Source organism: Athene cunicularia (genome assembly GCF_003259725.1).
Source record: "Athene cunicularia isolate RWA chromosome 2 unlocalized genomic scaffold, athCun1 chr2_part1, whole genome shotgun sequence".
Classification (NCBI taxonomy): domain Eukaryota; kingdom Metazoa; phylum Chordata; class Aves; order Strigiformes; family Strigidae; genus Athene; species Athene cunicularia.
In genome coordinates, this window is record NW_020799095.1 from 17,809,589 (window position 1) to 17,832,834 (window position 23,246).

Below are 23,246 nucleotides of genomic sequence, written 5' to 3' on the forward strand. Positions count from 1 at the left end.
TGCTTCCTTAACATGTTGAACTCTCTTTCTTAATGTGTTGAACTCATTGCACTGCTTAGTTGTGCAGCTTCAGAAAGGTAAAATGCCTCACTGGCAAAAGATGCCTCTTTTAGTGTAAGCCTCGAATGTGAATTCCATCAATACTGTGAAATTTTGATTCAGTTTCTATGTAGATTCCTGCCTACAGCAGAACATAAACATAACAATTCAGTGTAAGTTGAAGAGTAAAAAGCATTGCTGAAACAAATTTATTTGAAAAGCCAAGTAATCATTCATCAAAAATGTTTGCAGTGTGTACTGATTTTTATTGAGAAGCCGTTTGTTTTTGATTGTGGGAGTAGAGATTAACTGCATTATGAGGATATCTGAAAAATTGCTTATGAATTGAGAATGCATTACCAAAGTCAAAACATATGCTCAGTCATTGTAAGTTGTTTTTTTTAAAGCTGCAGATGAATCACTTCTGTGTACAGGGTGTCTCCAGAGCAGAAATACGGAAGTTGAAGTTCAACAGCCCTCTGTATAAGTGCCACCTTCCTGGTACCAGTCTCCAGCTGGGCAAAAGGGGTGTCAGGATAGGAGAGGACAGGATGCAGAAGTGGGTGCCCGTTTCCTAGTGCCACAGTGTTTTGAGTGTGGCAAAAGCTGCACCTGAAGCTCAACTTTGTGCCAGGACAGGGTAGCTAAGAGTTGAGAGCTGCTCTTGGCATTGTGCTTCTAGCTTGCTGCTCACCTAGTTCTTTTCATAGATGTCAAATGTAACATGTGCATTAGTTAGACATCATGGAGGATAAAGCACATTCTGTGTATTTTTTCCCTTTAATTCTGTGTTTAAGCTACACAATAGCTGATTCAGATAAACAGTGAATAAATCTGTCCCCTAGGTTTCAGTGAGTGAAAATGGAAGTATGATGAAGGATGCTAGTGTGATTCTTGAAATTCCTCCTGCAACCACTATTGCCTATGGTGTAATTGAACTGTTCATAAAACACAGTGGCCAGTTTGGTAAGTACAATTTTTGTTTTCTGTGACATGCAGGACAACTGTGGACAGAGCTATCTGCTGGGCAGTGATTTTGGTATTTGCCTGCATATGAAGGTGATGATGTTGTGCGATCTCCATTACCTCGATAGTTATTTATGCTGTGAAATGCTGCTCTTCTGATTTAGTAATGCATTTTCAATTGTTCGACTACATCATAAACTCAAAATAACTTAGGTTTCAGGGGATCACAGGAGGTCATCTAGCTCAAGCCCTAGTTCAGGGCAGGACCAACTTTTGAAGTTTGGTGTAAGTTCAGAATTAGATCGGATTGCTCATATCCTTGTCAATTCAAGTTTTGATTATCTCCAGAAATGGAGATTCCATCACCCCTCTAGGCAGCCTGTTCTCATGTTTGACCACCATCATGGTGGACTTTTTTCTTCCTTAATATCTAATTAGAATTCCCCTTTCTTTGTGTTTCCTGTCTTTTGTCCTATCATCGTACAGAAGAGTCTGGCTCTTTCATCTCTTCATGCTTCCATCGGCTAGTTGTGGACAGCAATAAGGTTGTCCCTTAGCAATATTTTCTCAGGGCTGGACAAACCTAGTCTCTCAGCCTCTTCTCATCCATAATGTTCTCTAGCCCCCAGTGATCTTGGTGGCTGTGTGCTAGATTGCTCCAGAATGTGAATGTCTGTCTTATACTGGGGAGTCCAAAACTGGACACAACACTGAATGCAGTCTCTAAAATTGAAAAGTCACTTTCATCGATCAGTTAGCTACACTTTTGTCAGTACAGCCCAGGATGCAGCAAACTTCACTAGCTGCAAAGGCACACTGCTGATCCTCTCAAATTTGTTGTCCAGGTCTTTTTCTGCAATTTTGCTTCTAGCTAGCTGGCCCTTGGCCTGTGCTGTTCCCTTCACCTATTGACAGGGAGAATGAACTGAATATAAATAGACGCTCAACCAGCAATGTTTAGACAACAGTCATGCTAAGAAGAGAATTATTCATTAACTCTAGGACTGGAATTTAAACTTTTCTGTCTGTTTTGCACTTTCACATACAGATTGTTCTCAGAACGTTGCAGAAATGTCTTTGTCATGTTTTCTGGTCATGCTTTACTTATTTCCGGTTGAATACTTTCAGGTGTCAAGTTAAAATAAATGTTGAAATGGGCTTTGGGGGGGGTAGTAACTCTGCTCTATAGAATCACCTGTGTTTTTCTTTATTGTTTATCCTCAGTTAAACTTCCTGACCTAAAGGAGGTTTCAGGGGATGTTATGCAAGAAGGAAAGAAATCATGGAATAATCTAGGTTGGAAAGGACCTTGAAGATCATCTAGCCCAACCGTTAACCTAACACTGACAGTTCCCAACTACACCGTATCCCTCAGCACTATGTTGACTGGACTCTTAAACACCCCCAGGGATGGGGACTCCACCACCTCCCTGAGCAGCCCATTCCAACGCCTAACAACCCCTTCTGGAAAGAAATGCTTCCTAATATCTAGTCTAAGCCTTCCCTGGAGCAATTCCCTCTTGTCCTATCTCTTGTTACTTGGTTGAAGAGACTCATCCGCAGCTCTCTGCACCCTCCTTTCAGGTAGCTGTAGAGGGCGATGAGGTCTCCCCTTATCCTCCTCCTTTCCAGGCTAAACACCCCCAGTTCCCTCAGCCGCTCCTCATACGACCTGTGCTCCAGACCCTGCACCAGCTCCGTTGCCCTTCTCTGGACACGCTCGAGTCATTCAATGTCCTTTTTGTAGTGAGGGGCCCAAAACTGAACACAGGAATCGAGGGGCGGCCTCACCAGCGCCGAGTACAGGGGTCAGATCCCTTCCCTGTCCCTGCTGGCCACGCTATTGCTGACACAAGCCAGGATGCCATTGGCCTTCTCGGCCACCTGGGCACACTGCTGGCTCCTGTTCAGCCAGCTAAATCATATGGATTGTGTAGAGCCGGAAGTTGGAAAGGACTTATGTGGAGAGAAACAGGAGATGCATCGAAGTGCAGTTGAGATTTGCATCCAGGATGCACTTTATTTGGATTAGAAATGCAGAAGCTACTCTCTATCATTCTCCTTCAATTGACTTCCGATCTTAAGGAAGTCTGTAGGTTCAGGAATATAAGTGAATATCATGTAACCTGTAAAAACCTTTCTGAAGTGTGGTATTGCTCTGATGCAGAGATACACCAGAGGGCATTGACTTCACGGGCATAACAGAACTGTAATTCAGAGTAATCAGGTGCAATTAAGGCTATCTGACTACATGGGTGTACAGCTGATAGTCTATTTACGTGATTTCTAGATGAAAATTCTTATGTCCTGCTAGCTGATAATTCATGGGTCTTGTTAATGATCTATATTTCTCTCTGTTCTTTTTCCAATTTCTTTTTTCATATTTAATGTTATTATAAAGCACAGCTTGTTTCATGTTTTATCTCAAACAACCTTACTGCTTTTTTTCAGTTTTTGCTATCTTTCCTTGCCTGAACATCATTGAGAAGTGGAGGAACTAACAACAAAATTAGGGATTTGCCAGCAAGAATAAGTCTGGTAGAGCCTACCCTCGGACTTAATGTCTGAACAGTGATCAGTGTCTGTTTATGGAAATAAAAGTAGCCTTTGAAGTTAAATCCAGAGACTAATGTGGTCTTTTCACATGAGACTGAAAGAGACCAGTAGCAGGTGTAGCATAATGGGGTTCTCTTTACAGATAATTATGGAAGAAGGTGCGTGTAAGATTCTGTGGTTTTGTTTCTTTTCCTTTGCCACTGATAGTGCTTGAGTTAGACTGTAATGAAAAATGGTATGTAAACGTTCTTAAAAATGTTGTGGCTAATATAACTGGACATTCTTGGACACTTTCATAAATTAAAAAAAAAAAATAGAAAAAAAGGTCTAATCCTTTTCTCCTTCCTTTATCATAATGTTTTCCTGTAATCATTCTGTTTGATTGCTACGGGCTAATTTTCCACTACCCTGTTAAATGCTTTGCAGTTTTGTGTCTCTGAAGTTTCACTGAAAGTCCCCTTGTTCTTGCTTTATAAAACAAGAAGTATAGTAGCACCTGGCTGATTTGCTTTGTTCTGTTCATTGCTACATATATGTGCTATATATATGCTTTCTCTTAAATGTCTGTGAAGTCCTAAGCTTTTCAGCTTCTCCCTGCAAAGGAGTCTCTTTGCCTTTGATTGATTTCGTTTATCATCTCTGGTTTTCTTCCATCTTTGTTAATGTTTCTGAATAACTAACAAGATCTAACTGCACTAGTGGAGGTTTGTCGTTGATGGATGTAATATAATTCAATAGAGAAGATATCACAGTGTTACATATATTCGTTCATTCACTTATTTTCCCTTTTTTTTTTTAAAAAAAAAGTCAAAATTAATGAGATACAAAATTAATTAACAGTCCTATTAATACAAAAATTTCAGAGTCCTATATTTTTCTCTAAATTGAGTCCTGTTACGAGATTTAACAGTACGGTCTGTGTCTCTTAACTTTTCACATGATGCTGTGTATTGATTTCCCTTATTAGCAGGATTCTGCCTTGGAAAGCCAGGTAGTTTATTTGCACTATTTTCCTCCTTCAGGGTTCGTGTGGAAGCCTTGTTATTATCAGTGAAAGTAATGTGAGCATGTTGACCTTATGGTGCCTTAGCTGCTGTCCGGAGTCTTGTTCCTTTGGGAAGTTCTTTAATTTGTGTTAATAGCTTTCTGCTCCTCTGTAGCTCACTCTTCTCTGTGAAGGGTTATGCAAGCATAAAGGTCTGTCATCTTTCTTTCTCTGTGGCAGAGATTTCTTTGTCTGCTCTCTCTTTGAAAAAGCCTTTGCTGATGAAGTGCTCTCCTTGCTTTCTCATCTGCTTTGAATGCCCTTAATTTGGTGAGACAGACTCTTACAAATGCAGGAAGGTTATATTTAGGTTTTGTGCCTGGTACATCTGAGCACTGTGCTTGATTAGTTACTTCCCCCCCCCCCAGTCAGGTATTACTTTAAAATTGAGCTCCTCTTGCTAGCCTGCCTGTGTTCTCTTCAGGCCTGCTGCAGAGTGCCAGGGGTTCAGTTTCAAATCTTGCATTTGAGCCAATAAAAGATGATTAAAATAATACATAGGGCTTTGATTATATTCTGCACCTTTGGGACATGATGCTGGGCACAGGAGGACAGAACTTGATACTCCAGATTTCTCAGCATAACTCTGACAAAAGCTCCCTGTATACCTTCCAGGAGTCCCTTCGCTTCAGCAAGTTGGGGGTCGTCTGCAATCCTGTTCGGGTGAGGTAGGCCAGTGCTTCTCATGAAGATGAAGCAGAAAGGGTAGTCCAGTATGTTACTGTCTGCACAGACTTATTGCAGAGAGGTGGTATCTACTGCAGAGTGATCCTGTTAGAGACTTTGAAAAGCCTCCTATTTTCCATTCATCTGGAGAACTTGAGGATGGCCCTGTGTCTTGGCTGAGAAGGAGTAGTCTATCAGTGCCATGACCAGAAGCAGCTCTGTGAGGGACTCTTCTTACGAATCTCAGAAAGTGCCTTCATGTGTCTCCATCATGAGTGGGTTCTGTAGCCTGCATTACAGCACATCTCTTAATTGGTAGAAAATGTGAAGAATTCATGCTGACGTCTCTTGTGTGCAGCACTCAGGTTTACAGTGAGTCTTCATTTTATTTGCTGTCTACGTTAATTCACACAAGCTGGTGCCACACGTCGTAGCTGCACCACAGAACCACAATTTGTGCTTGCTGTACCAACTGTCAGGGCTGCAGAAATGCTCAATAATTCACATGCATAGCAACCACTGGCATTCTTCCCATCTAGAAGAGGAGAGACACAGAGAAATCACATGTGAGAACACTAAACCATGTAAGCTAGCATCTCATTCGGTAATTGCTTGTCTATTTTATTAATATTTTTTTAAAATTGAATTTCTCATTGCAGAATTCTGTCTGCTGGATGAACAGCAAGGAGGTTTTGAAAAAGAAAGCACAGAAGGCCCACCTTATCCCTACTCAGCACTATTCAGAGATACTTTGTTTCTCTATCAGCCAGATGCTGTTGATAATGAGATGTACTCCGGGGCTAAAAACCTCATTCCCAGTGATGCTTCTTTAAGTGTACTGAAACAAGGTATTACCAGAAATGCTTTATACAATTACACTACAGTGAGTTAAGCAACATGATAGGAGGAAATAATCTGGTAGAATAGTACATTAGAAATTATGTTAGTTCATTTTAATAGCCCTTATCAGGAACTCTTAGGGGAATGCGCTGAAAGAATAGAAAAATTTACTTCAGCAATAGGTATATGCAGGGACCTGTTCCCTAGGAACATCCTGAATCTCTTTGTCATAGATATGACCTTAGAAAATCAGGTTTTTATGCCAGTTCTGTTACATTCCAGATAAGCACCATAAGATTTGTGATGATTTATGCTTTCACTGAGAAAGGGTCACTGAAAATACTTTTTCATGATTTGGAAAATACTCTCAGTAAAGCTTCTCTGTTAAAGTTTATTTTAAGTCGAAAAATTAGACACATCTCACCCACCTTCAGTTAGCCTCATTACTTTCTGAGAAGCGTTACAGAAATCTTTGGTATCAACTAAGGCTGAAGAAAATAAAATGTGATTTAAATGGAAGTTTGCAAATTGGTATAATGAACCAGGCACAACTTACTGTAGGGATGTGGAAGGAAGGGGCAGGATTGTCACCAGTGGAATAAAAAAGGGGAAAACAAATCAAGGCCTCAGAACATGCTTTACTTTTCACCAGTTTGTGGTAGAGTTCTTAACAGCTTGTTCTAACACAAATGTCACTTTTGTTACCTCTAAATTTCTCCCTTCGTTCATGGCTATTCAATAGACTAACTGTGACCAAAATAGGTATTTGTTATCCTGAAATAAAGTCTCTCATTCTTCAGTGTAGACTTATTTGAAAAGAATAACCATGTCTCCACATGTATATAAAAACCACTTTATTTGTGAAAGAATGGTATCCCACTGTTTTGTGTTTTGTTTTAGCTTGACATACCTTTGTGCCTTTCCTGCTTAAAAGGCTTGGAGGCTTCTTCTTTTATTTAATTAGGCTGAATTGTCTTTTGGAAAAAAAATAAGAAAATTGTTTCTACTAAAGCAATTTAAAGTAGGTTTCCTCTTCTGTTATTTATATAGACAGGCATATGATTGCATCAGGTACAAAACATACCTGCCTGTGGCTGGGCTTTTTTTTTTTTTTTTTTTTTCAATTTTTTTCAAGAAACAATTTTTAGATATAAAAGGCATGTTTAAAGAGAGCTTGTTTCTTGACCGGAGTGGCATGAAGGGAAGTTTCTCTTAAACAAGGTTAAGAACGCTTGCATATTTTTGGACTGTGGAAAATCATGTTCCAACCTTCCGGTTGTCATTATTGACTTGAAAACTTATTTTCTTCTAGCAAAGTGGTAATCGATGTCATAAAACACTTTGGTTTTGTGTCGTATTGTGGAGAGAAAGAAGTGCAGTGAACTCTCTTGAACTTCTGTTGTATGTATTGTAATGGATTCAGTATTTCAACCAAGAAGAGATTTTTGTAATAAGTCTTTTTAGGTCAGGAGTGAAGGGTTGTAATACTTTGATACACCTGATGAAATATGAGTACAATAACAATTTAGCATCACAGTAGGAACTTTTAATTCTGTGTGTGGATTTATACCATTGACTCTGTCATTCCTATTAGAAGTAAGGTTATGAGCAGAACTCTCATTCTGCCTTATAAATGAACATTGTCTGGAGATGAATTTTCAAGTGAGAAACTTAATATATGGTTAGTTCAGTTAGTATTAAAATACTGACTTCTAAAGTATTAAAAATACTGAACACCTTATATTGATCCTTGGTAGCTGTTCTTCTGTCTTAGAATTTTTATTGATGCTTCATTGGCTCATTAGGGAAATATAATCAAATGTGCCTTCAGCCTTGCATTATAACTTGTGCTGATGGAAATTGGGATGTCAAGATAAATGAGCTTATGAAACACATAACAAAGATGTTAACTGTTTTTATTGGCATTTGTGTAGAAATACTTAGTTTTACTTTTTACTGCTTTCTTGGGAAAGATCTGTCACGGTTGAAGACTCAGTTCCAGCCCTTTGTGAAGTTGCCAGAATACAAGCAAAGAGCTTTATATAAAACCCTTTATGAACTCTTGCTCCGTGAAGAAATGGTAACTGCCCTGGAGGACGTGGTAAGATGAAGAAACTTTTGCTTGGTTCCTAAAAGTAATTTCAGGATAGAGCTAGCATGCTCTTTTGCTTTTCTCTTTTCGAGAAGTTTCACTTATTTTTTTTGCTTCCAGTTAGCTGATATCTGCACAGGAGACAAGCCAGATCTGAAAGAGTTAAAACCTGTACAACAACAAGACATCCTTGACTTCTTGCAGCTCTTAGGATGCAGTTTACAGAGTGAGTTGTTGCAGAAATATCAGCCTCAGGATGAAAAACTCCTCTCAGCTGCTCACCTCCTCATCAGTGCTATCGCTGGTATGTTGTGAATGAAGAGCCCTTTTTTTAATTTTCCTTTTAGAAGCTACCTCTGTGTTAAAGCATTTATGGCTCTTTTTGAGCAGTTGGTGAGCTGAGTGAACATAATTTGTTCTGTTCCTTTTTATGGGTTTCGTATACCATGCTTAGCATTCCTGGCTGTGAATTAAATTCAGCCCTCAATCACTGACAGATTTGGCTTGTAAAATACACATTCCCCCGAGACTGCTCAACTCTGCTTTCTGCTGAGTGTGGGCATTTACAGTTTAGTAGCTAATTTCTGTTCTTACTAGATACCAGAGTTCTTCCCCCCTGACTGCTGAGAATTACAAATTAGGTGTTGCCTTCAGTGTGACAGTATTTATTGTTGAGGTGCAAACTATATTTAGCAAAAATGAATTTAACATAGAGACACTGTGATTAGAGGGTTGTTCTGCAGCTGCTGAAAAAGGCGATTAAACATAAATGTCAATAAAATGCCATGCTCACAATCTAGTTGGCACCACAGTGTTAATTAAAAGCTACCTGCAAAGTCCAAGACAGTGTCCTTCCAGGCTTTTTCTCCTCTCTTATGTATATAAAGAATTTACTGACATTAAGATAACGAAGTCCAGTGTGGTATTAGTTAGATATGGTGCTGTGCAGCAGAATGTTGCTGTGCATCCATGTACGCATAGCACCCAGGTAGAAAAGCTTAACTCATTTGCAGAGGCAGAAAAGAAATAGAAAACAGAAAACCGCTGATGTGGTAACACTTGTCAGATGCTATTAGCAGCAGAACGTGGGTAATTGAGTGTTGCATTATCACCTGGCTTTGGACGTAATGCCTGCTGCTAGTGGCCAGGCATAAATGTAGCTGGATCGAGAATCAGAAGCTGATCTGTGCCTGTTGCTCCTGTGAGGAACTACGCCCTAGTTACAGAATTGAAGGGCACCACAGGGATCATTTAGTTCATCTCCCTGCCCCAAGGCACTCAGCTATGTCATTCCTCTCAAATTGTGTTTTTGCAGAAGACAGCATCTCTCATAGATTTTTGAGAGCAGAAGTTCTTGTTTTATTCAAGGCCTAAGTCGTTCATCCAGCCTGCAGACTCGGAGTGAACACTGGGGAGATACTTGGGAAGGAGAAAAGAATGATGGGGAGGAAATCCCCTTTCCTGTGAGCTGCTTTTTTTCAAGGTCGGAGACAGTCTGTGTGGGGCTTGTATCTACTGCCTATCCCATTTTATTCTGCACTCTGGGAAGCAGTCAGGAAAGGGCTGGATCAGCCATTTCCAAATGTCCAGCAGAGCACTTATGACAGCTGTTGTCAGGACTGAATTGTTTTGGTCTCCAGTGTCCATTCCATGAGGTGCTGTACCTGCAGATGGGCTTCAGAAATGCAGCTCATCTGTCTTTGCTCAGCAGGAGAACCCCGTAGCAGAGCTCACTGTTAAGTCCCCTTTCCAGCAGCCAGCCTTGTGCAGTGCTTCCTGGAAACAATTTTTTCCTTTTAACATTTCCTTCACAGAGCTGCCTGATTACACTCTTGTCCTGCTGCGTGCCTGCTGTGATCTTCAGGTTGTTGTGGCACTGTGTTGTTTGGTGAGTAATCAAAATGTGGCTGTGTAGCATGTGAGCCCCAGCAGCACTAATGGCTGTGTTCTCTGCCTTACTGTGTTTCTCACCCAGTAATAAAGATGTCAAGCTCTAGCGCAAATTTCAGCTTGTAGGCATTGCTTAGGCAAGGTCAGAGTCTGACAGCGGCAAACAATGCAGGTAATTTACTGCAGGTGGATCCCTAATGTCTAAAACATTTCTGTATTTGGGAGATTTCATGGACTATGAGCAAAAGAGATTCTAACTTAAACTCAAATTTTAATTTACTAGTAGTCTCACTAGCCTGTTTTAAAGTCTCAGTAACCACCTGCCCTTGGGAAACAGAAATTTCACTTTGACAGCAGCAGTGCTTGGGCCTTGGCAAATTCTGAAGTTCCAAAACTCTTGAGGCCATTCATTGAGACTGCTGAAGGAATGGGGCAGAGCTTTTTTTAAGCTTTTTAAGCTCACTGACAAAAATAATAGTAACAACTTTTAAATGTATTAGAGGCAAGGGGGGTGCTACTATTTGCTCAGAGTAAAAGTGAGAGTTAAGTGTGATCTGCAGCGAGAGAAGTTGGACTGGGGAAAGGACATGGTAGGAGAGATGTTTCTCCTTAAAGGGTGCCAGAGAGCTTTGGTTCTGGATGAGTCCATTGTACTTGTGAAGGCCAAGAGCAAAGGGAATCTTGCCCTTTTGCCACTGCCTTGTAAGCTTGCCGGTGGTTTTGTAAGAAGGAGCTGAGCTGTGCAAGGGCAGGAACAGCACTTCTTGGAAAACCTTTTTAATGTCTCTGTCTTCTGCTCTCTCTCATGAATACAGCCCAACATCGCTTCGGCTGATGGCAGTGTGGCGCTGAGCAGTCCTTCGGTGGCTGCTCTCACGGACAGACGAAGATTTGATGTCGTGCAAAGGCTGTTTGCTTCATCAGGCATTAATTTGGAAATGACAGAGTCTTCTGTAAAAGCTCTAACTATGAAAGATCCTACATTCTTCCCACTTGTCCTTTATGTTGCACTGTATGGATTTTATGCTTTGGGTGGGAATGCACAAGAGCTTTGCTGAGTACCCACTTACTGCTGTAGCCTCTTCTTTCTTCTGTAGCTCTGCAGTGTAGCGTTGGTGTGTCTGTGCTAGCAGTGGCGCCGCTCAGTTGAGCACTCAGGGCAGCCCAGCCCGGGGTTGTGGAGGTCAGGGTGGGCTCGGCGTGCCTGGGGTGAGCACTCGGCGCTGCCGTTGGTGCGCTGCTGCTCTGCAGCTTCCCTAAGGTAGCTATGGATGTCTGCAGTGGAAAATACATAAATAAGGGATGAAGGGGAGGAATTAAAAAGAAGCCTGGAACAGAAATTGAACATAGCTATTCTGGTAGTTGTCAGATCTGCAGGGCAGTAGAAGCCTGATTGCTTGCATTAATATGCGTGGGAGAAAACTGCGAAGTACAAAGTGCTTTTTGTAAGCAAGCGAACAAGCAGGCTGTGGAACGCCGGGGCTCTGCAACGCAGTAAATGTTTTGCTCATTTGAGACTTGATGTGCAGAATGCCTGCGCTCTGGAGCAAGTTGAATGGAGGGCTCTCAAAGATGTACTTGATTAGGTTTTCATTTATTAAGTGTAGTTTGGCTTTACGGATGTGAACTGCATGCTGCAGGAAATAAAAAACCTCTTATTGAAAAACTAAGACCACCATAAGGGTTTATGCCTCTGTACAGAATTTCTGTTTTCTACTGAGTTTTTATTCACCTTGGCAAGTTCCAGCTATTTTGCATTCTGAATTTTCTCTTTGAGGTACAGTGATGCCTCTTGGTGCGTGCACATGAAATGTCCCTGCTGCACTCCACAAAAATGATCATTTTACCCATATGACATTTCAAGTGCAGATGTTTTACTTGTTGACTAACAGCAAAGTGTTAGTGAAGCACTTCATGCTTTGAACTATTTTGCCTTTTTTTCCATTATAATTTTTGTAATCATGTGGATGGAACAGAAATGCAGCGAAGATCACTGTAAATATGGGCTTGGGCAGATGATGTTCCAGTTAAGCAGAATATGGGTGTTTTCAGACAAGGCTGGGAGATGGCTGACAGACAAACAAGCAGGCACCTGTGTGTGTGTCTGTGCAGGGAGTGATCAGTACCAGGCCCTGCAGCTTAACTAGTGGGTAGGAGTCCTGGCACCAGTTTTCTGCTCTATTCCCACATGGTCTGGGGCAGATGAATGTCAGAGAGCTCTTTTAAAACTCCTGTCAGTTAAGCTTTCCCTGAGGAAGTGAACTTTGCAGAGAAGTGCCGTGGTACCTTTCCGTGCCCTGAGAGGACAGGGTAGCCTTGGCACGCCAAGCCGTTGGCGTCTCATCTGTCAAATGAAGCTAATGGTGTTGCCTGAGCGTTGCCCTGGTTTGTGTGGGAACATCCTTTTGGAGGATGGAAGCATGTTAATCTGCTTCTGGGAGTGATGTGTGTTTGTAAATGGGAAAGTTGTCTTTTGCCAATCACTACTCAAAAGTTATCTCTGTAACTAATTTATCCAAACCTTCTATTAAATGTTATGTCGAAACAACAGAACAACTTCTAACCTCATGCATGTAACTTCTATTGTTGTTCTTTTGGGGATTGCAGCCATGCCCTTGGCCCTGGAAGGCGGGGTGCACACAGACGGCAGGTGGCTGTGGGCAGCCCTGCAGCACTGCTCTCCCTCTGCTCTGCTCTTCCTTGCAGAGTTTTGGCGTAGCCCTGGTGTGCGCTGTGTTGTGTAACAGCTTTCAGGGTGTGCGTGCTGCATCATGTATGTAGGAGAGGGGATTTGTTTAAAGAGGGGCAAAGCCAAACCCAAATGCTAGGTGTTCTCTATAAACATCATTAAAGAAAGGAAAAGGTTTTGTTTGTTTCCTGCTGTTTTGCTTTCAGATGTAGATTAGTCTTCTGCTTCAGCTAAATCCACTGGACAGGTTCAAGCTGAGGAGTGTAAGGGCTGCTGACAAAGCCAAGGTGAGGGCAGCTGCGGGGCTGGCAGCGTTTATGGTACTGGGGAGCCGTGGCGGCCCCGCAACGCAACCGGTGGTAACTAGAGCCGGGGCCGGAGGCGCTGTGTGCTTGTCAGACAGATGGGAGCGCCAGGAAACGTCTGGTGAGGCACCAGCACTGCGGGCTGTGTTTGTGTGCGATACCCCCCACCCTGTGCAGGCCTAGCACCTATGCCCTTCGCCTGGGAAGGGGGCAGACGCCCAGAAAGGAGGGGTCGGGGGAGCAGCAGAGCCAGGAGTCGGGGCAGTCTCAGACTTGCACATTGTGAGAGACACTTGGGCAAACAGTGGCGAGCCCCAGGCCCCCCAGAGTCCTGCTGCTTCCTGCTGCTGGGTGTCTCGGCTCCTTGCCTCACCTGCTGCCATACTTCTAGGACTGATCGTGGTTGTCTGCAAAAGTCATTGGTTGCCCTTCAGTCTTGGCTTTGCCCTTTTACATGCTCTTCGTGGAGGGATTTCCCAGCTTCCCCTCCTTTGGCAGCACTTGTGTGACCACAGAAACACCTCCAGCCCCACAGGCACCCCACGGTTCTGGAGCTGAGTGAGCAGCACCACTGGGGGGGCGGGGGAAAAAGAAACACTAAGGCAGGTTATATGTACGTTCATCATGTTCTCTGCAGTTTCTTCTTCCACGCTCTTGAAAGCAGGATCCTTCATCACATTAATACTAAAAATAGCTCAGAGGGGGGATATGAAGATCCAAGGGAACAGCAGAAGCAGTGTGTGTCTCTCTCTCTCTAAGCAACTCTTGTCAACCCTTCCCTAAGCTGAATGAGAACAGCCTCCACAGGGACCCAGCCTGAGCTGCACCGATCCAAATTAATTCAGAATCCCCTTTAGAAGAGCTGGATGTGCAACCTACTACATCTTAGATGAAACATGATTTCTTATGACAGGCTGGCCACATACAGAAAATGCTTTTTCAAGGTTAAATGGGGCCTTCCCTAGAAAGCGGAGGTGGTAAAAGGGCTGTAGGGTCCTTCAGAGAACCTGAAAGGTTTGATTTCACACCCTGACTTCCCAAAATACTGCTTCCCTTTGCTACCCTGCTGCCTTCCGCAGGAGAAAGAGGAAAGAACCCACACCTTTGCAACAGCATGGGGCCAGGACCAGGGAAGATGAGGGCAGCAGCCTCTTTTCATGCATGTGAGATCTCCAGGGGCCAGCAGGCTTGGCCTTGCTCCCCTTAGCCAGTACTGGCCTCGTACAAGCGGCCATCCCGAGGCCAGGATGCACCAGCTGGTTACAGTGCGGGCCCAGGAGGTCTGCCCCAATGCTGCAGTGCTCCAAAAGTAAGGAGCCCAAATGCAGCAACACTGACGTTTAGAGGGTGGCTGAGGAGGCCCTGAGAGCTCTATATGTCGAAGAGGGTTTGGCACATTCAGGAACACCGAGCTCACCAAGACCAAGCGCAGAGTTGCTTTTCTGAACATTGAGCACTACGTGAGCCCCACCCACACTGCGCGAGCGCTGCGATTCCTAGAAAGAACCCAAAGCAGCACAAGAGTGCGAAGCCCAGTCCGTGCAGATGGGCTGCTCAGTGTTGTCTCTCGTAGCAGCCACGTTAGTGCGCTGGAGGAAAGGGGGTGTAACCGTGGAGCTGGCTTTCAGCAGTAAAGGATGAGGTAGAAGTAAAAGGCAGATGTGCACAGATTGCTTCCTGAGAGCTTCATTGGCTAAAACTCAAAGTGTGACAAACCCAGAAAAAACCTTAATTACATTTTTTCAATATTAAATCTTTATTATATACAAAAATATTTTGTTGGGAATTAAGAGAATTTCACAATTTATACATTGACATTTTTATGTTTGGCTGTGATTACTGTGAAAATATTAGCTGTGAAAAAGATGGGGGAGGTTAGAAAACAAGTCACAATTTAAAAATGTCCTATGTATTAGCTGACTTTATGAAGTCAGAATGCTAACAAGTCCCATCTCCTAGGCCTGCTCTACAGTATTGTATTCAAACAACAATTAGGTACTAAATCATCTTCAGGTTTTACATTAGAAAGTTAAGCTAATAGTTAAGATTTTTTTTTTTTTTAGGATGTTTTCAGCTAAATAAAGTTTTTTTTTTTACAGGAGAGCAGTTTTTTAAAAGTGTTACAAATGTCAAATCCAGTTTAGTTTAATATGCTGTAGAAGAAAAAACAACAAACAAAACAACAAAAAAAATCACAAGAGCTTCCAACAGGCAAAAACAATTGTGAGAAGAAGCAAGGTAAGGAAATGCACAGTGACTGACTTCTAAGACATATTTAAACCCAAACACTTAACTAAGATTTTACAGTTCTTAGCCCAGCTTGGGGTGGGAGAGCAGCAAACTTTTTTAAAACTTAAGAAGTGATCCCCCTTCTTACACAGGCAACAGATGATGAGGGAGGGGGGAGGGGAAGGAATGCTCAACATGCATTTTCAAAGGAGAAAAAATAAATTTCAACAGTTATCTTCACACAGAATTGTGTACAAGCCCTAAACAAACAAAAATCAGTCAATTTTTTTTTTTTTTTCAGCCAACAGTTTTGCTGCTACCCCCAGATCTGTACAAAGCAGTGCCATTCATTTTCTTCCACACAATGTGTCATGTAAGAGACCGAAGTAACAGAGAAGCTACTTGGGTGTTTGGAAGAGGTTTTACTGTATATCCAGGTGAATGTTGGCTACTTCGGGAGTGATCCTTGGATCAGCTGTGAGGACAGCCCAACAGGCATGGACCAGCGTTAGTGTGGAGCCAGTGACATTAAAAGGAAAAGGTTAAATGTGAGAAAACGCTTCCAGAGCTACTATTAACTATGTTAGCCTGTCAGGTTGGTCAGTCAGTATTCCACATCCAGCCCCTGCCTCAGCAGCAAAAGGAACTCCATACCCGATTAGCAGGAGAAAGGGTTACAAATACTGAGAAAAAAAGATCATTTATTTCAAGTGTAATTTATTCTATAAAGTATAAATATTGCAGAGACCTTGCTGAACAAAATAACTGTGTTTAGAGGTGAAACTGCTTAACAGCCTTCACCAAGCTGGAGTTTTTAAGCCTGCACAGGTGAATTCCAGACCTGCACAGGAGCTGAGAATTCAGCAGTTTAAAGTGTAACAGTTTGTGGAACAGCATCTCACCGTGGAGGATTCAGGTAAGTAATCACCAGATACCATCTGAATTATTGCGGTACTTATCCTCAAGTTTAATTTTGCACACTTTTAACACTTTTTGAAGCCAAAGCTGCCTCTGAAAATGGGTTATTTTACAAGTATTTTCACTTTTTTTTTTTTAGTATCTGTCTTGGAATTAAAACCAGTAAGTTATACCAGTCTTAAATATGGATGAATTATAATGACCACTATTTTGTCTACAAGACACAAGTTGAGAATTCTAGACAATTCCAATCAGTAAGCTTGTTAAGCATACATGAAAACCAGGAAGGGTAGGCCAGGGAAAAAAAAAAAAAAGGGCCAGGACTTCACCACCTTCAGTAATGACAGCCCCCCCCTCCCCGAGAGAGCAACTCAAAGTACCTTTAACTACAACAATCCTTTTTGTGTCGGGACTGTCAGCTGGAGGGGTATTTAAGGCAAGAGGCCCAGCAGGTTATCCAGTAATCACTACCTAGACATCACTACACTGATCTCACCGCCTTTGCTAAGGGAGTTTGGCAATAACAATACGGTACTTTAACTCTTCAGAATATGGGTGAGGCAGAAACCCTGCGCAAAGCCAACAGTCCGTATCCATTTGGATGACAGACCCACCACATCTCCACCAGTAGTTTGTCTTAAAGCTGTACCTACAGGCACAAAGAGTGATGGGAAGCTACTGCAGTAGGCACTAGAGGTGGCTTGAGAAAGAGCATCTGCCTCTGAGTTCAGTCTGAATGAAGCTGCAGGATAGAGGGAGCCCAGAGGGAAACCAAGGAATGGGTAAAGGAAGGTGGGATTTGTTTATGTTCACAGTAATAGCTCACATGTAGAGACAGGTAATAACCCACATCTGATTTCTGGAGTGCTGCTCTACTTGATGGCTCTCCGCTGGGCCTTAGGCGTAGTGGAGAGAGGCAGGCTTGGCTCCAAACGGTACCTAGACAGGAATTCTCTGGGTTTCAAAGAGAACAGTTTCCTACTTGTTATCTGAATCCCCTTCTTGAAAACAAAACAAAACCAAACCCAGATGACTTCCCAAACACTGAGCTGCTGGCAATTTGTACAGCAAGTCATTTAGGTATGATTTTAGAAGATGCAATGAGTTAGAACTGTACAGAGGATTGGGAAATAAGTGTCACATTTTGAGCCTATCCAAGATGTGACAGTTTCTATAAACAGGAGTTCAAAAGCGATGAGCTGATCTGCCCTCTTGCTCCGCAAAGCTTTGGTATGACTGAGCACGCAGAGCTGCACTGATCCGGGAACACGGCCCAAGTGAAGGATACTGCACTGGGTAGAAATTTGATTTCCCTTGCCTACGCCGGCCGGTCTGTGATTCTGCTCCAATCTTACCTTCATTTTATTTTCGCAGAACATTTTAAGAGACCCTCATAAATGTATATGCAAGATGACATATCCCATTATAATTACCTGCTAAACCTTAACTGACTGCATCTTGTCACATGATGTAGATCCTAAAGCAGACCTGCTAGTGTAACACTAAGAGACAGGAAGGTAATCACTTGGGTACATGTGCACCAAAGTATTTACATTAAAGTTAGGGTTGGTGCACACTTAAGGGAATTTTTGGTGCATTTAAGGAAATAACTTACAGGTCTTGGCGTACTGACTGTACTTTTATGTGTAGCTTTTCATTCACAGGGCAACTACAGTGTTTCTTCTAGAAGTCTCTATATGTACAGAATTTTACAGCACCTCATGCACTGTCCAAACCAGATAGAAATTACAGATAAATATAGAATTTTTAGACTGAAATATCTGTATATTTAGAAAAATATACATTAGTAAACACAATAAAACAGGTAGAGAAGTGTACCAGTTCTAAAGTCTCACATGCAGGTACATTTCTGGATTAAGTCAGGGTAGCTTAGTAATGTGATAGCAGACATGAGCATTTTTTGTTTTACCATCCACATACACACATATACACAGACAACTATTTGATAATTTACTTTTCTAAACTACTTAAATATTTATCTTGTGATAGATACACCACATATCTTAAACATTTAGCAGCATCTTCACCTCGCTCAGACACACCTATTGTTATCATTAATAGTTAATGAAAAAAAGTTTTCCTGTTAGTATCTGGAAAATGAATGTTTAGTACAGAATGAGATGCATGAAATCCTAGTTAAACTAACTCCTCCACAATACTTTGAACAGCTGTTGTATGAAATACTTTCACTTGCTCAAAACTAGCCTTTCGTAGTGTCTTTCTCCCCTAATTGCACAAGGCCTCTAACATCTGATCTAGTATACCCTAACAGGTAGCAACTATCACCGCTGTCAGTATGACTGGAATGGCACCATCACTCTTAAGAACCTCCAAGAATGCTCTTTTTTACAAAACAGTAACTGTCATTCTCATTCTAGTCATCCTACCAGGCAGTGACAGAAGCAGATTGTCCAATGAAAATATGATTTAGCTAAAAACCAAAACAAAACCCACCACCACAAAACCAAACCAACCCCTCTCCCCTCTCAACATTTACAGACCTGACAATCTGAATTCTCAATTTTCAAGATTTAATGAACAGATGCAAGGAGGGTGGGGTTTGGAATTTTTTTCCCCTCGCAACCTGCATGTAGACATCCAATTAAAACCTACAGACACATTGATACGATCTTTGCGTGCAATCTAAGGAAGCCATCTTCTCTTATTGCTTCAGAATTGTACTTATCAGCATCTACATTCACACCACCAAATGGTCAGCCACCAGGCCCCACTGTGCTCATGGCTTGATGGAAAACCCCTATGTGAGCCTGCAGCAAAAGCGCAAGCGTTTTTAGCAAGTACATGGCTATTTGGGGATTGCTAACAAGGGAGGCTCCTTTGACAGTATTCTCCCTTGGGATGGAAAAAGAAGGTTTTCCTGACTGAAGCTTGGTGCCCGTGTTTCATGTGTTTCATTTGGTTAAGTGAATTTATGGAAGAAAAAAAAAAAAAAAAGATTAAAATAAGTGATATTTACAATATAACGTACTATGGTGTGGAAACTGAAGAATCTTCTCATTCCATTCATTAGGGAAGAGTGAGCTCAGCCCACTTTTGGCATCACAAACAGAGGATTTTCTAACTCGTAATAAAAAGGCATCGTGTCTGTCCAGATAGCACATCTTATTTACAGCATACATAGGTCTCCTATTACACAGTATACGCACACAGTTTAGTCACGTTCAGCATATAGTGCCAACAGCAAATCATTAAAACAGTCAAGCCAAGCCACAGCTCTGCTGCTATCATTGCTGCTACATACAACACTCGATCCGTTTCTCAAAGCAGCCTCTGAGCAATAGGATCACAGAACATGTCTCCTGGGAAAGGAAAATAAAAGTCTCATGCTGGTGCCACATTTAAAAGCTCTGCCAAACTTAAACAAAACCAGAGAAAACACATCCTGAGAAGTATAACAATAAAACTAAGTAGTGGTACAAATTTTCTGTAGAGAATTTGAGATTCCCTCTACAAGTCTGAAATCTCAGTATTAAGAGCCACAAAGGTTACCTGTGCTATACACCGTTTTGACTAACATTTTCCACATACACTGGGATCTCAAGACCCCCTGCCCCTTCTGCCCCACGACAATCAACTTTATAGGCTTTGTAAAAATCTGTAGTATATGAATGTTTTGAGATTTTTGAGACTTACACTCTTCCTATACTGCATCAACTCCATTTTTCTTTCCTTGTTCACATAAAAGTCTTTAAGAGCCCCAGGAAGCAATACTGATTTACAGTGTCTAAGCCTCTTTTCCTTCAGAAATAGTTCTGAGGAAGTTGCCTTTGACATCATTCTGTGTCACACTTTGGTGTTGAAAAACAATTCAGAAGCCAGGTGCCTGTCACCAGACAGAAAAGAAATTAAACAAACAGATGACTTCAGTTTAGACACCTAGTCTGGTAAGTGATGGTGAATGTTACTATATACAACAGCTGACACTATAATATATATGGTCACAAAAAGAGCTAGTCTTAGCCACAAGCTGTATTTTCACTTTGTTCTTGTTAAGCAGAAATTTACATCAGCGTAAGTTTTGATCGATGAACTTGAACCTAACAGGAATTGTAACAATGAGCCTACTAAAGGGAGAACGGTCACTAAACAAAAGAAAGAATGTTATAAAACAAAAAGGTATAAACAACATTGCTTTTTAGCAGTAAGCTTCCAATTCACAAGCTATCTAATGAAAAATGTAATTAAAAACAATGGAACAAAAAGCACAGAAATTCCATTACATCACACTCATAAAAATACAGCAGTTGATCACACACAAATATTCAAAAAGATAATATAGAACCCAGCTAGATATCACAGGAAATGAAGCCACAGATCACTATACAAATATTAAACAGTGTCCTAAGAAAATAAAATGCCTTTTTTTTTTTTTTTTTTTTTTTTTTTCACAAGTGTGAATAAATAGTCCTAAACGTTAAGCGTCACTCTACAAGGCTCCATGTTATCAGGTTCTCTCTCGGGCTACTTCACCATTATTCAGACTGCACTGAATTACCTTGCATGCAAGCTTTCTAACGTCAGTACTTCAACCGTAGTAAGGCTGGCTCCCAAGGACAGCCTAATAAGCAGCCAGCAAGGTATTGCTTTACATTATTTTAAGAGACACGTATAAGGGAACCTACACAACAGATGTCTAAAATCAAGAGACATCAAGAATTTGTAAAACATCAAGAATGCACCAACGTTAAGCCGAAAGAAGCTGGAGCAATGGAGCTGTGTGTTGGTTGCTGCTTTTAATATTTAAAATTCTGCTCCCATGAAATTGTTATTTTTTTAAGGAAGAAAAAAAAACCCAAAGAAATGAATGTTCTTTCCTAATAAGAGCTATAGACTTTTGACCAGTTAAACACTGACGTTAACAAGTTTTACAAAAATTGTTTCAAGTATCCTTTTTTTTTTAATCACAGTGAAAATGTAAGACCAAGATGCAAACGTTGAAGTGAATGACTGAAAGTTTCTTAGATGAAAAAGGCAAAGGTACTAAATCAAAACATATAAAAATGCTTAAACGCATTTCCTTCATGTGATATGAATAGAAAGGTTATCTGTAAAAAGTTAGAAAAATTAAAATAAATTACATATTTAAGTACACTTTCCCTTCAACATTTTTATAAAAATTCAGAATAGCGTACTTTTGAATATACACAGAGTAAAAATGCACAGGTGCTGTAGGTTACCGTCGGTATCTACACAACGTCACATTAGCATATTTGCTGCAGTTGATTTTATTTGTTACTTAAGCTCCTCTTGAGAAATCTCAATATACCCAGCTAATCGGGACCCACTGTGGTTCCAGCCTCAGTCTCTCGATAGCCGTCTGCAGCTTCTCAAAGGCTTTGTCCAGGTTGTCATTTACAATGGTCAGATCAAAATAGTGGTTGTATGCTCTCTGGATCCGTGCACTTTCATCCACTGTTTTTTTCAAATCGGTGTCCTGTTGAAGATGTTTTAAAGATTACTAAGAACGTAAGACCTGGCAAATCCTTATAAATACAGAAGTATCCCTCCATTACATACTGCAAATGACTATTTAAAGCTACATACTGAATATATTTAGGAAATAATGAAGGTCTTCATTTATAGTAAATCCACACAGAACTTATGCTAAAATGCAATGGAAGGGCTAAAAAAGTTATGAGCTGTGCCAATAATGTTAAAGATGGCAACCAAATGTTTTCACATCTTGCAATTTTTAAGACAACAGAAGCACATTGTGCAAGGTTTAATCCTTGCCGGGATGAGAGAGCACGTGGCTGTTGCCCCTCCCCCACCCGCGCCGGTCGGGCTGGAAGTTAGACACAGACCCCGGCTAAAATAACAAGAAATTTAATACAACAGAGTGATAGAACAATCTGAACAGCAACAGTATCAATGGTAACAACAATAAAAGTGAACAAGACAAACGATATACAGAGAAATACTGCTAGCTGGTCTACGGAAAGCAAAATTTCCTCCCGAACCCACCAAGGAGCAAGGAAAAAGGATTCCGCTCCCGGACCTGACGTCAGCATGGTATGAATAACCCGGCTGGAGATCCCTTCCCCCTCTCTCTCTGCTGGGGAGAACTTTACTCTATCCTGGCTGAACCAGGACACACATGAACTCGGGCTGGTATGCACAAAGGGCAGTTAATTGTTTTGTATGTGTGACTGACAATCCAATCAGAACAAGTATATATATGCCCCTTTTTATTTCCACAGAAAGCACCAAAAATCCAAGAATTTAAATCAGTATGAAATGAAAGACACTGAAAGATACATTTCTAGTAGAATAAAGGTCTAGAATACCTTACTGCTTTTAGAGGCTACATTTGAGCCTTGCTCACCTGACATCAATTCCTCATTTGTAAACTACTGCTGTAACATTTTAGGTTCTGGTATGAGCTGCAAAATACACAGGACATGTAAATTCCTACATTATGAGGCTTTCATTAAGTGCTGCTACTGAGCATTTTTTTAATGTTTCATTAGTCCTACACCACTTTTGTACAAAAGCAATTTTTTTTCTAAGCAGTTATGAGATTTGTCCCTTGACAGTATTTATTTTAATATTGTCAAGTCCTCACACAGTTGTAAATACAAAAGCCGAAATGAAAAAGTAAGTTTGTGAATAGCCTTTCCTTCACAATAAATGAAGGATATGAGCGAATGCATCACCACAAAAGCCAGAATTTTTGCAGTGGAATGGCTTTGGATGCTAGAAATAATGTATACAGAGCCACTAGCAAGCAGAACATAATACTTTAAATGACATTTGTTTTTCATTTGTTTAGGAAGTACAAGAATATGAAATGGGAAATCATACTCTTTATATACATGTGTACAGATATGATTTAGAATCTGTAGAGATACATAAATGTATATTTAAAATGTAACTATTCTCTTTATTATTCATAAGGACAAAAAAAAACAAAGGCAAGGATGGCCCTTAAGGGAATCAAATATTAGGAAGTGCAGGGAATTATTTTTA

The 23,246-nt window shown here is 41.1% G+C and overlaps 2 protein-coding genes across 5 annotated transcripts in view; one reads left to right on the forward strand and one right to left on the reverse strand.

The window, feature by feature from the left end:
* GSDME (gasdermin E) overlaps positions 1 to 12,647 on the forward strand; it is a 35,138-nt gene extending 22,491 nt beyond the window's left edge. For all 4 annotated transcript variants that reach the window (XM_026841702.1, XM_026841704.1, XM_026841703.1 and 1 more), the window contains 6 exons: positions 885 to 1,005; positions 5,932 to 6,120; positions 8,086 to 8,213; positions 8,325 to 8,508; positions 10,019 to 10,092; positions 10,910 to 12,647. In XM_026841702.1, coding sequence (XP_026697503.1) covers positions 885 to 1,005; positions 5,932 to 6,120; positions 8,086 to 8,213; positions 8,325 to 8,508; positions 10,019 to 10,092; positions 10,910 to 11,152 — 939 coding nt within the window. In that variant the 3' untranslated portion in view covers positions 11,153 to 12,647. The remainder of the gene's footprint in view (positions 1 to 884; positions 1,006 to 5,931; positions 6,121 to 8,085; positions 8,214 to 8,324; positions 8,509 to 10,018; positions 10,093 to 10,909) is intronic.
* Positions 12,648 to 15,432: 2,785 nt separating this feature from the next.
* MPP6 (membrane palmitoylated protein 6) overlaps positions 15,433 to 23,246 on the reverse strand; it is a 32,361-nt gene continuing 24,547 nt past the window's right edge. Inside the window, exon 11 of the mRNA XM_026841764.1 lies at positions 15,433 to 21,711. Coding sequence (XP_026697565.1) covers positions 21,535 to 21,711 — 177 coding nt within the window. The 3' untranslated portion in view covers positions 15,433 to 21,534. The remainder of the gene's footprint in view (positions 21,712 to 23,246) is intronic.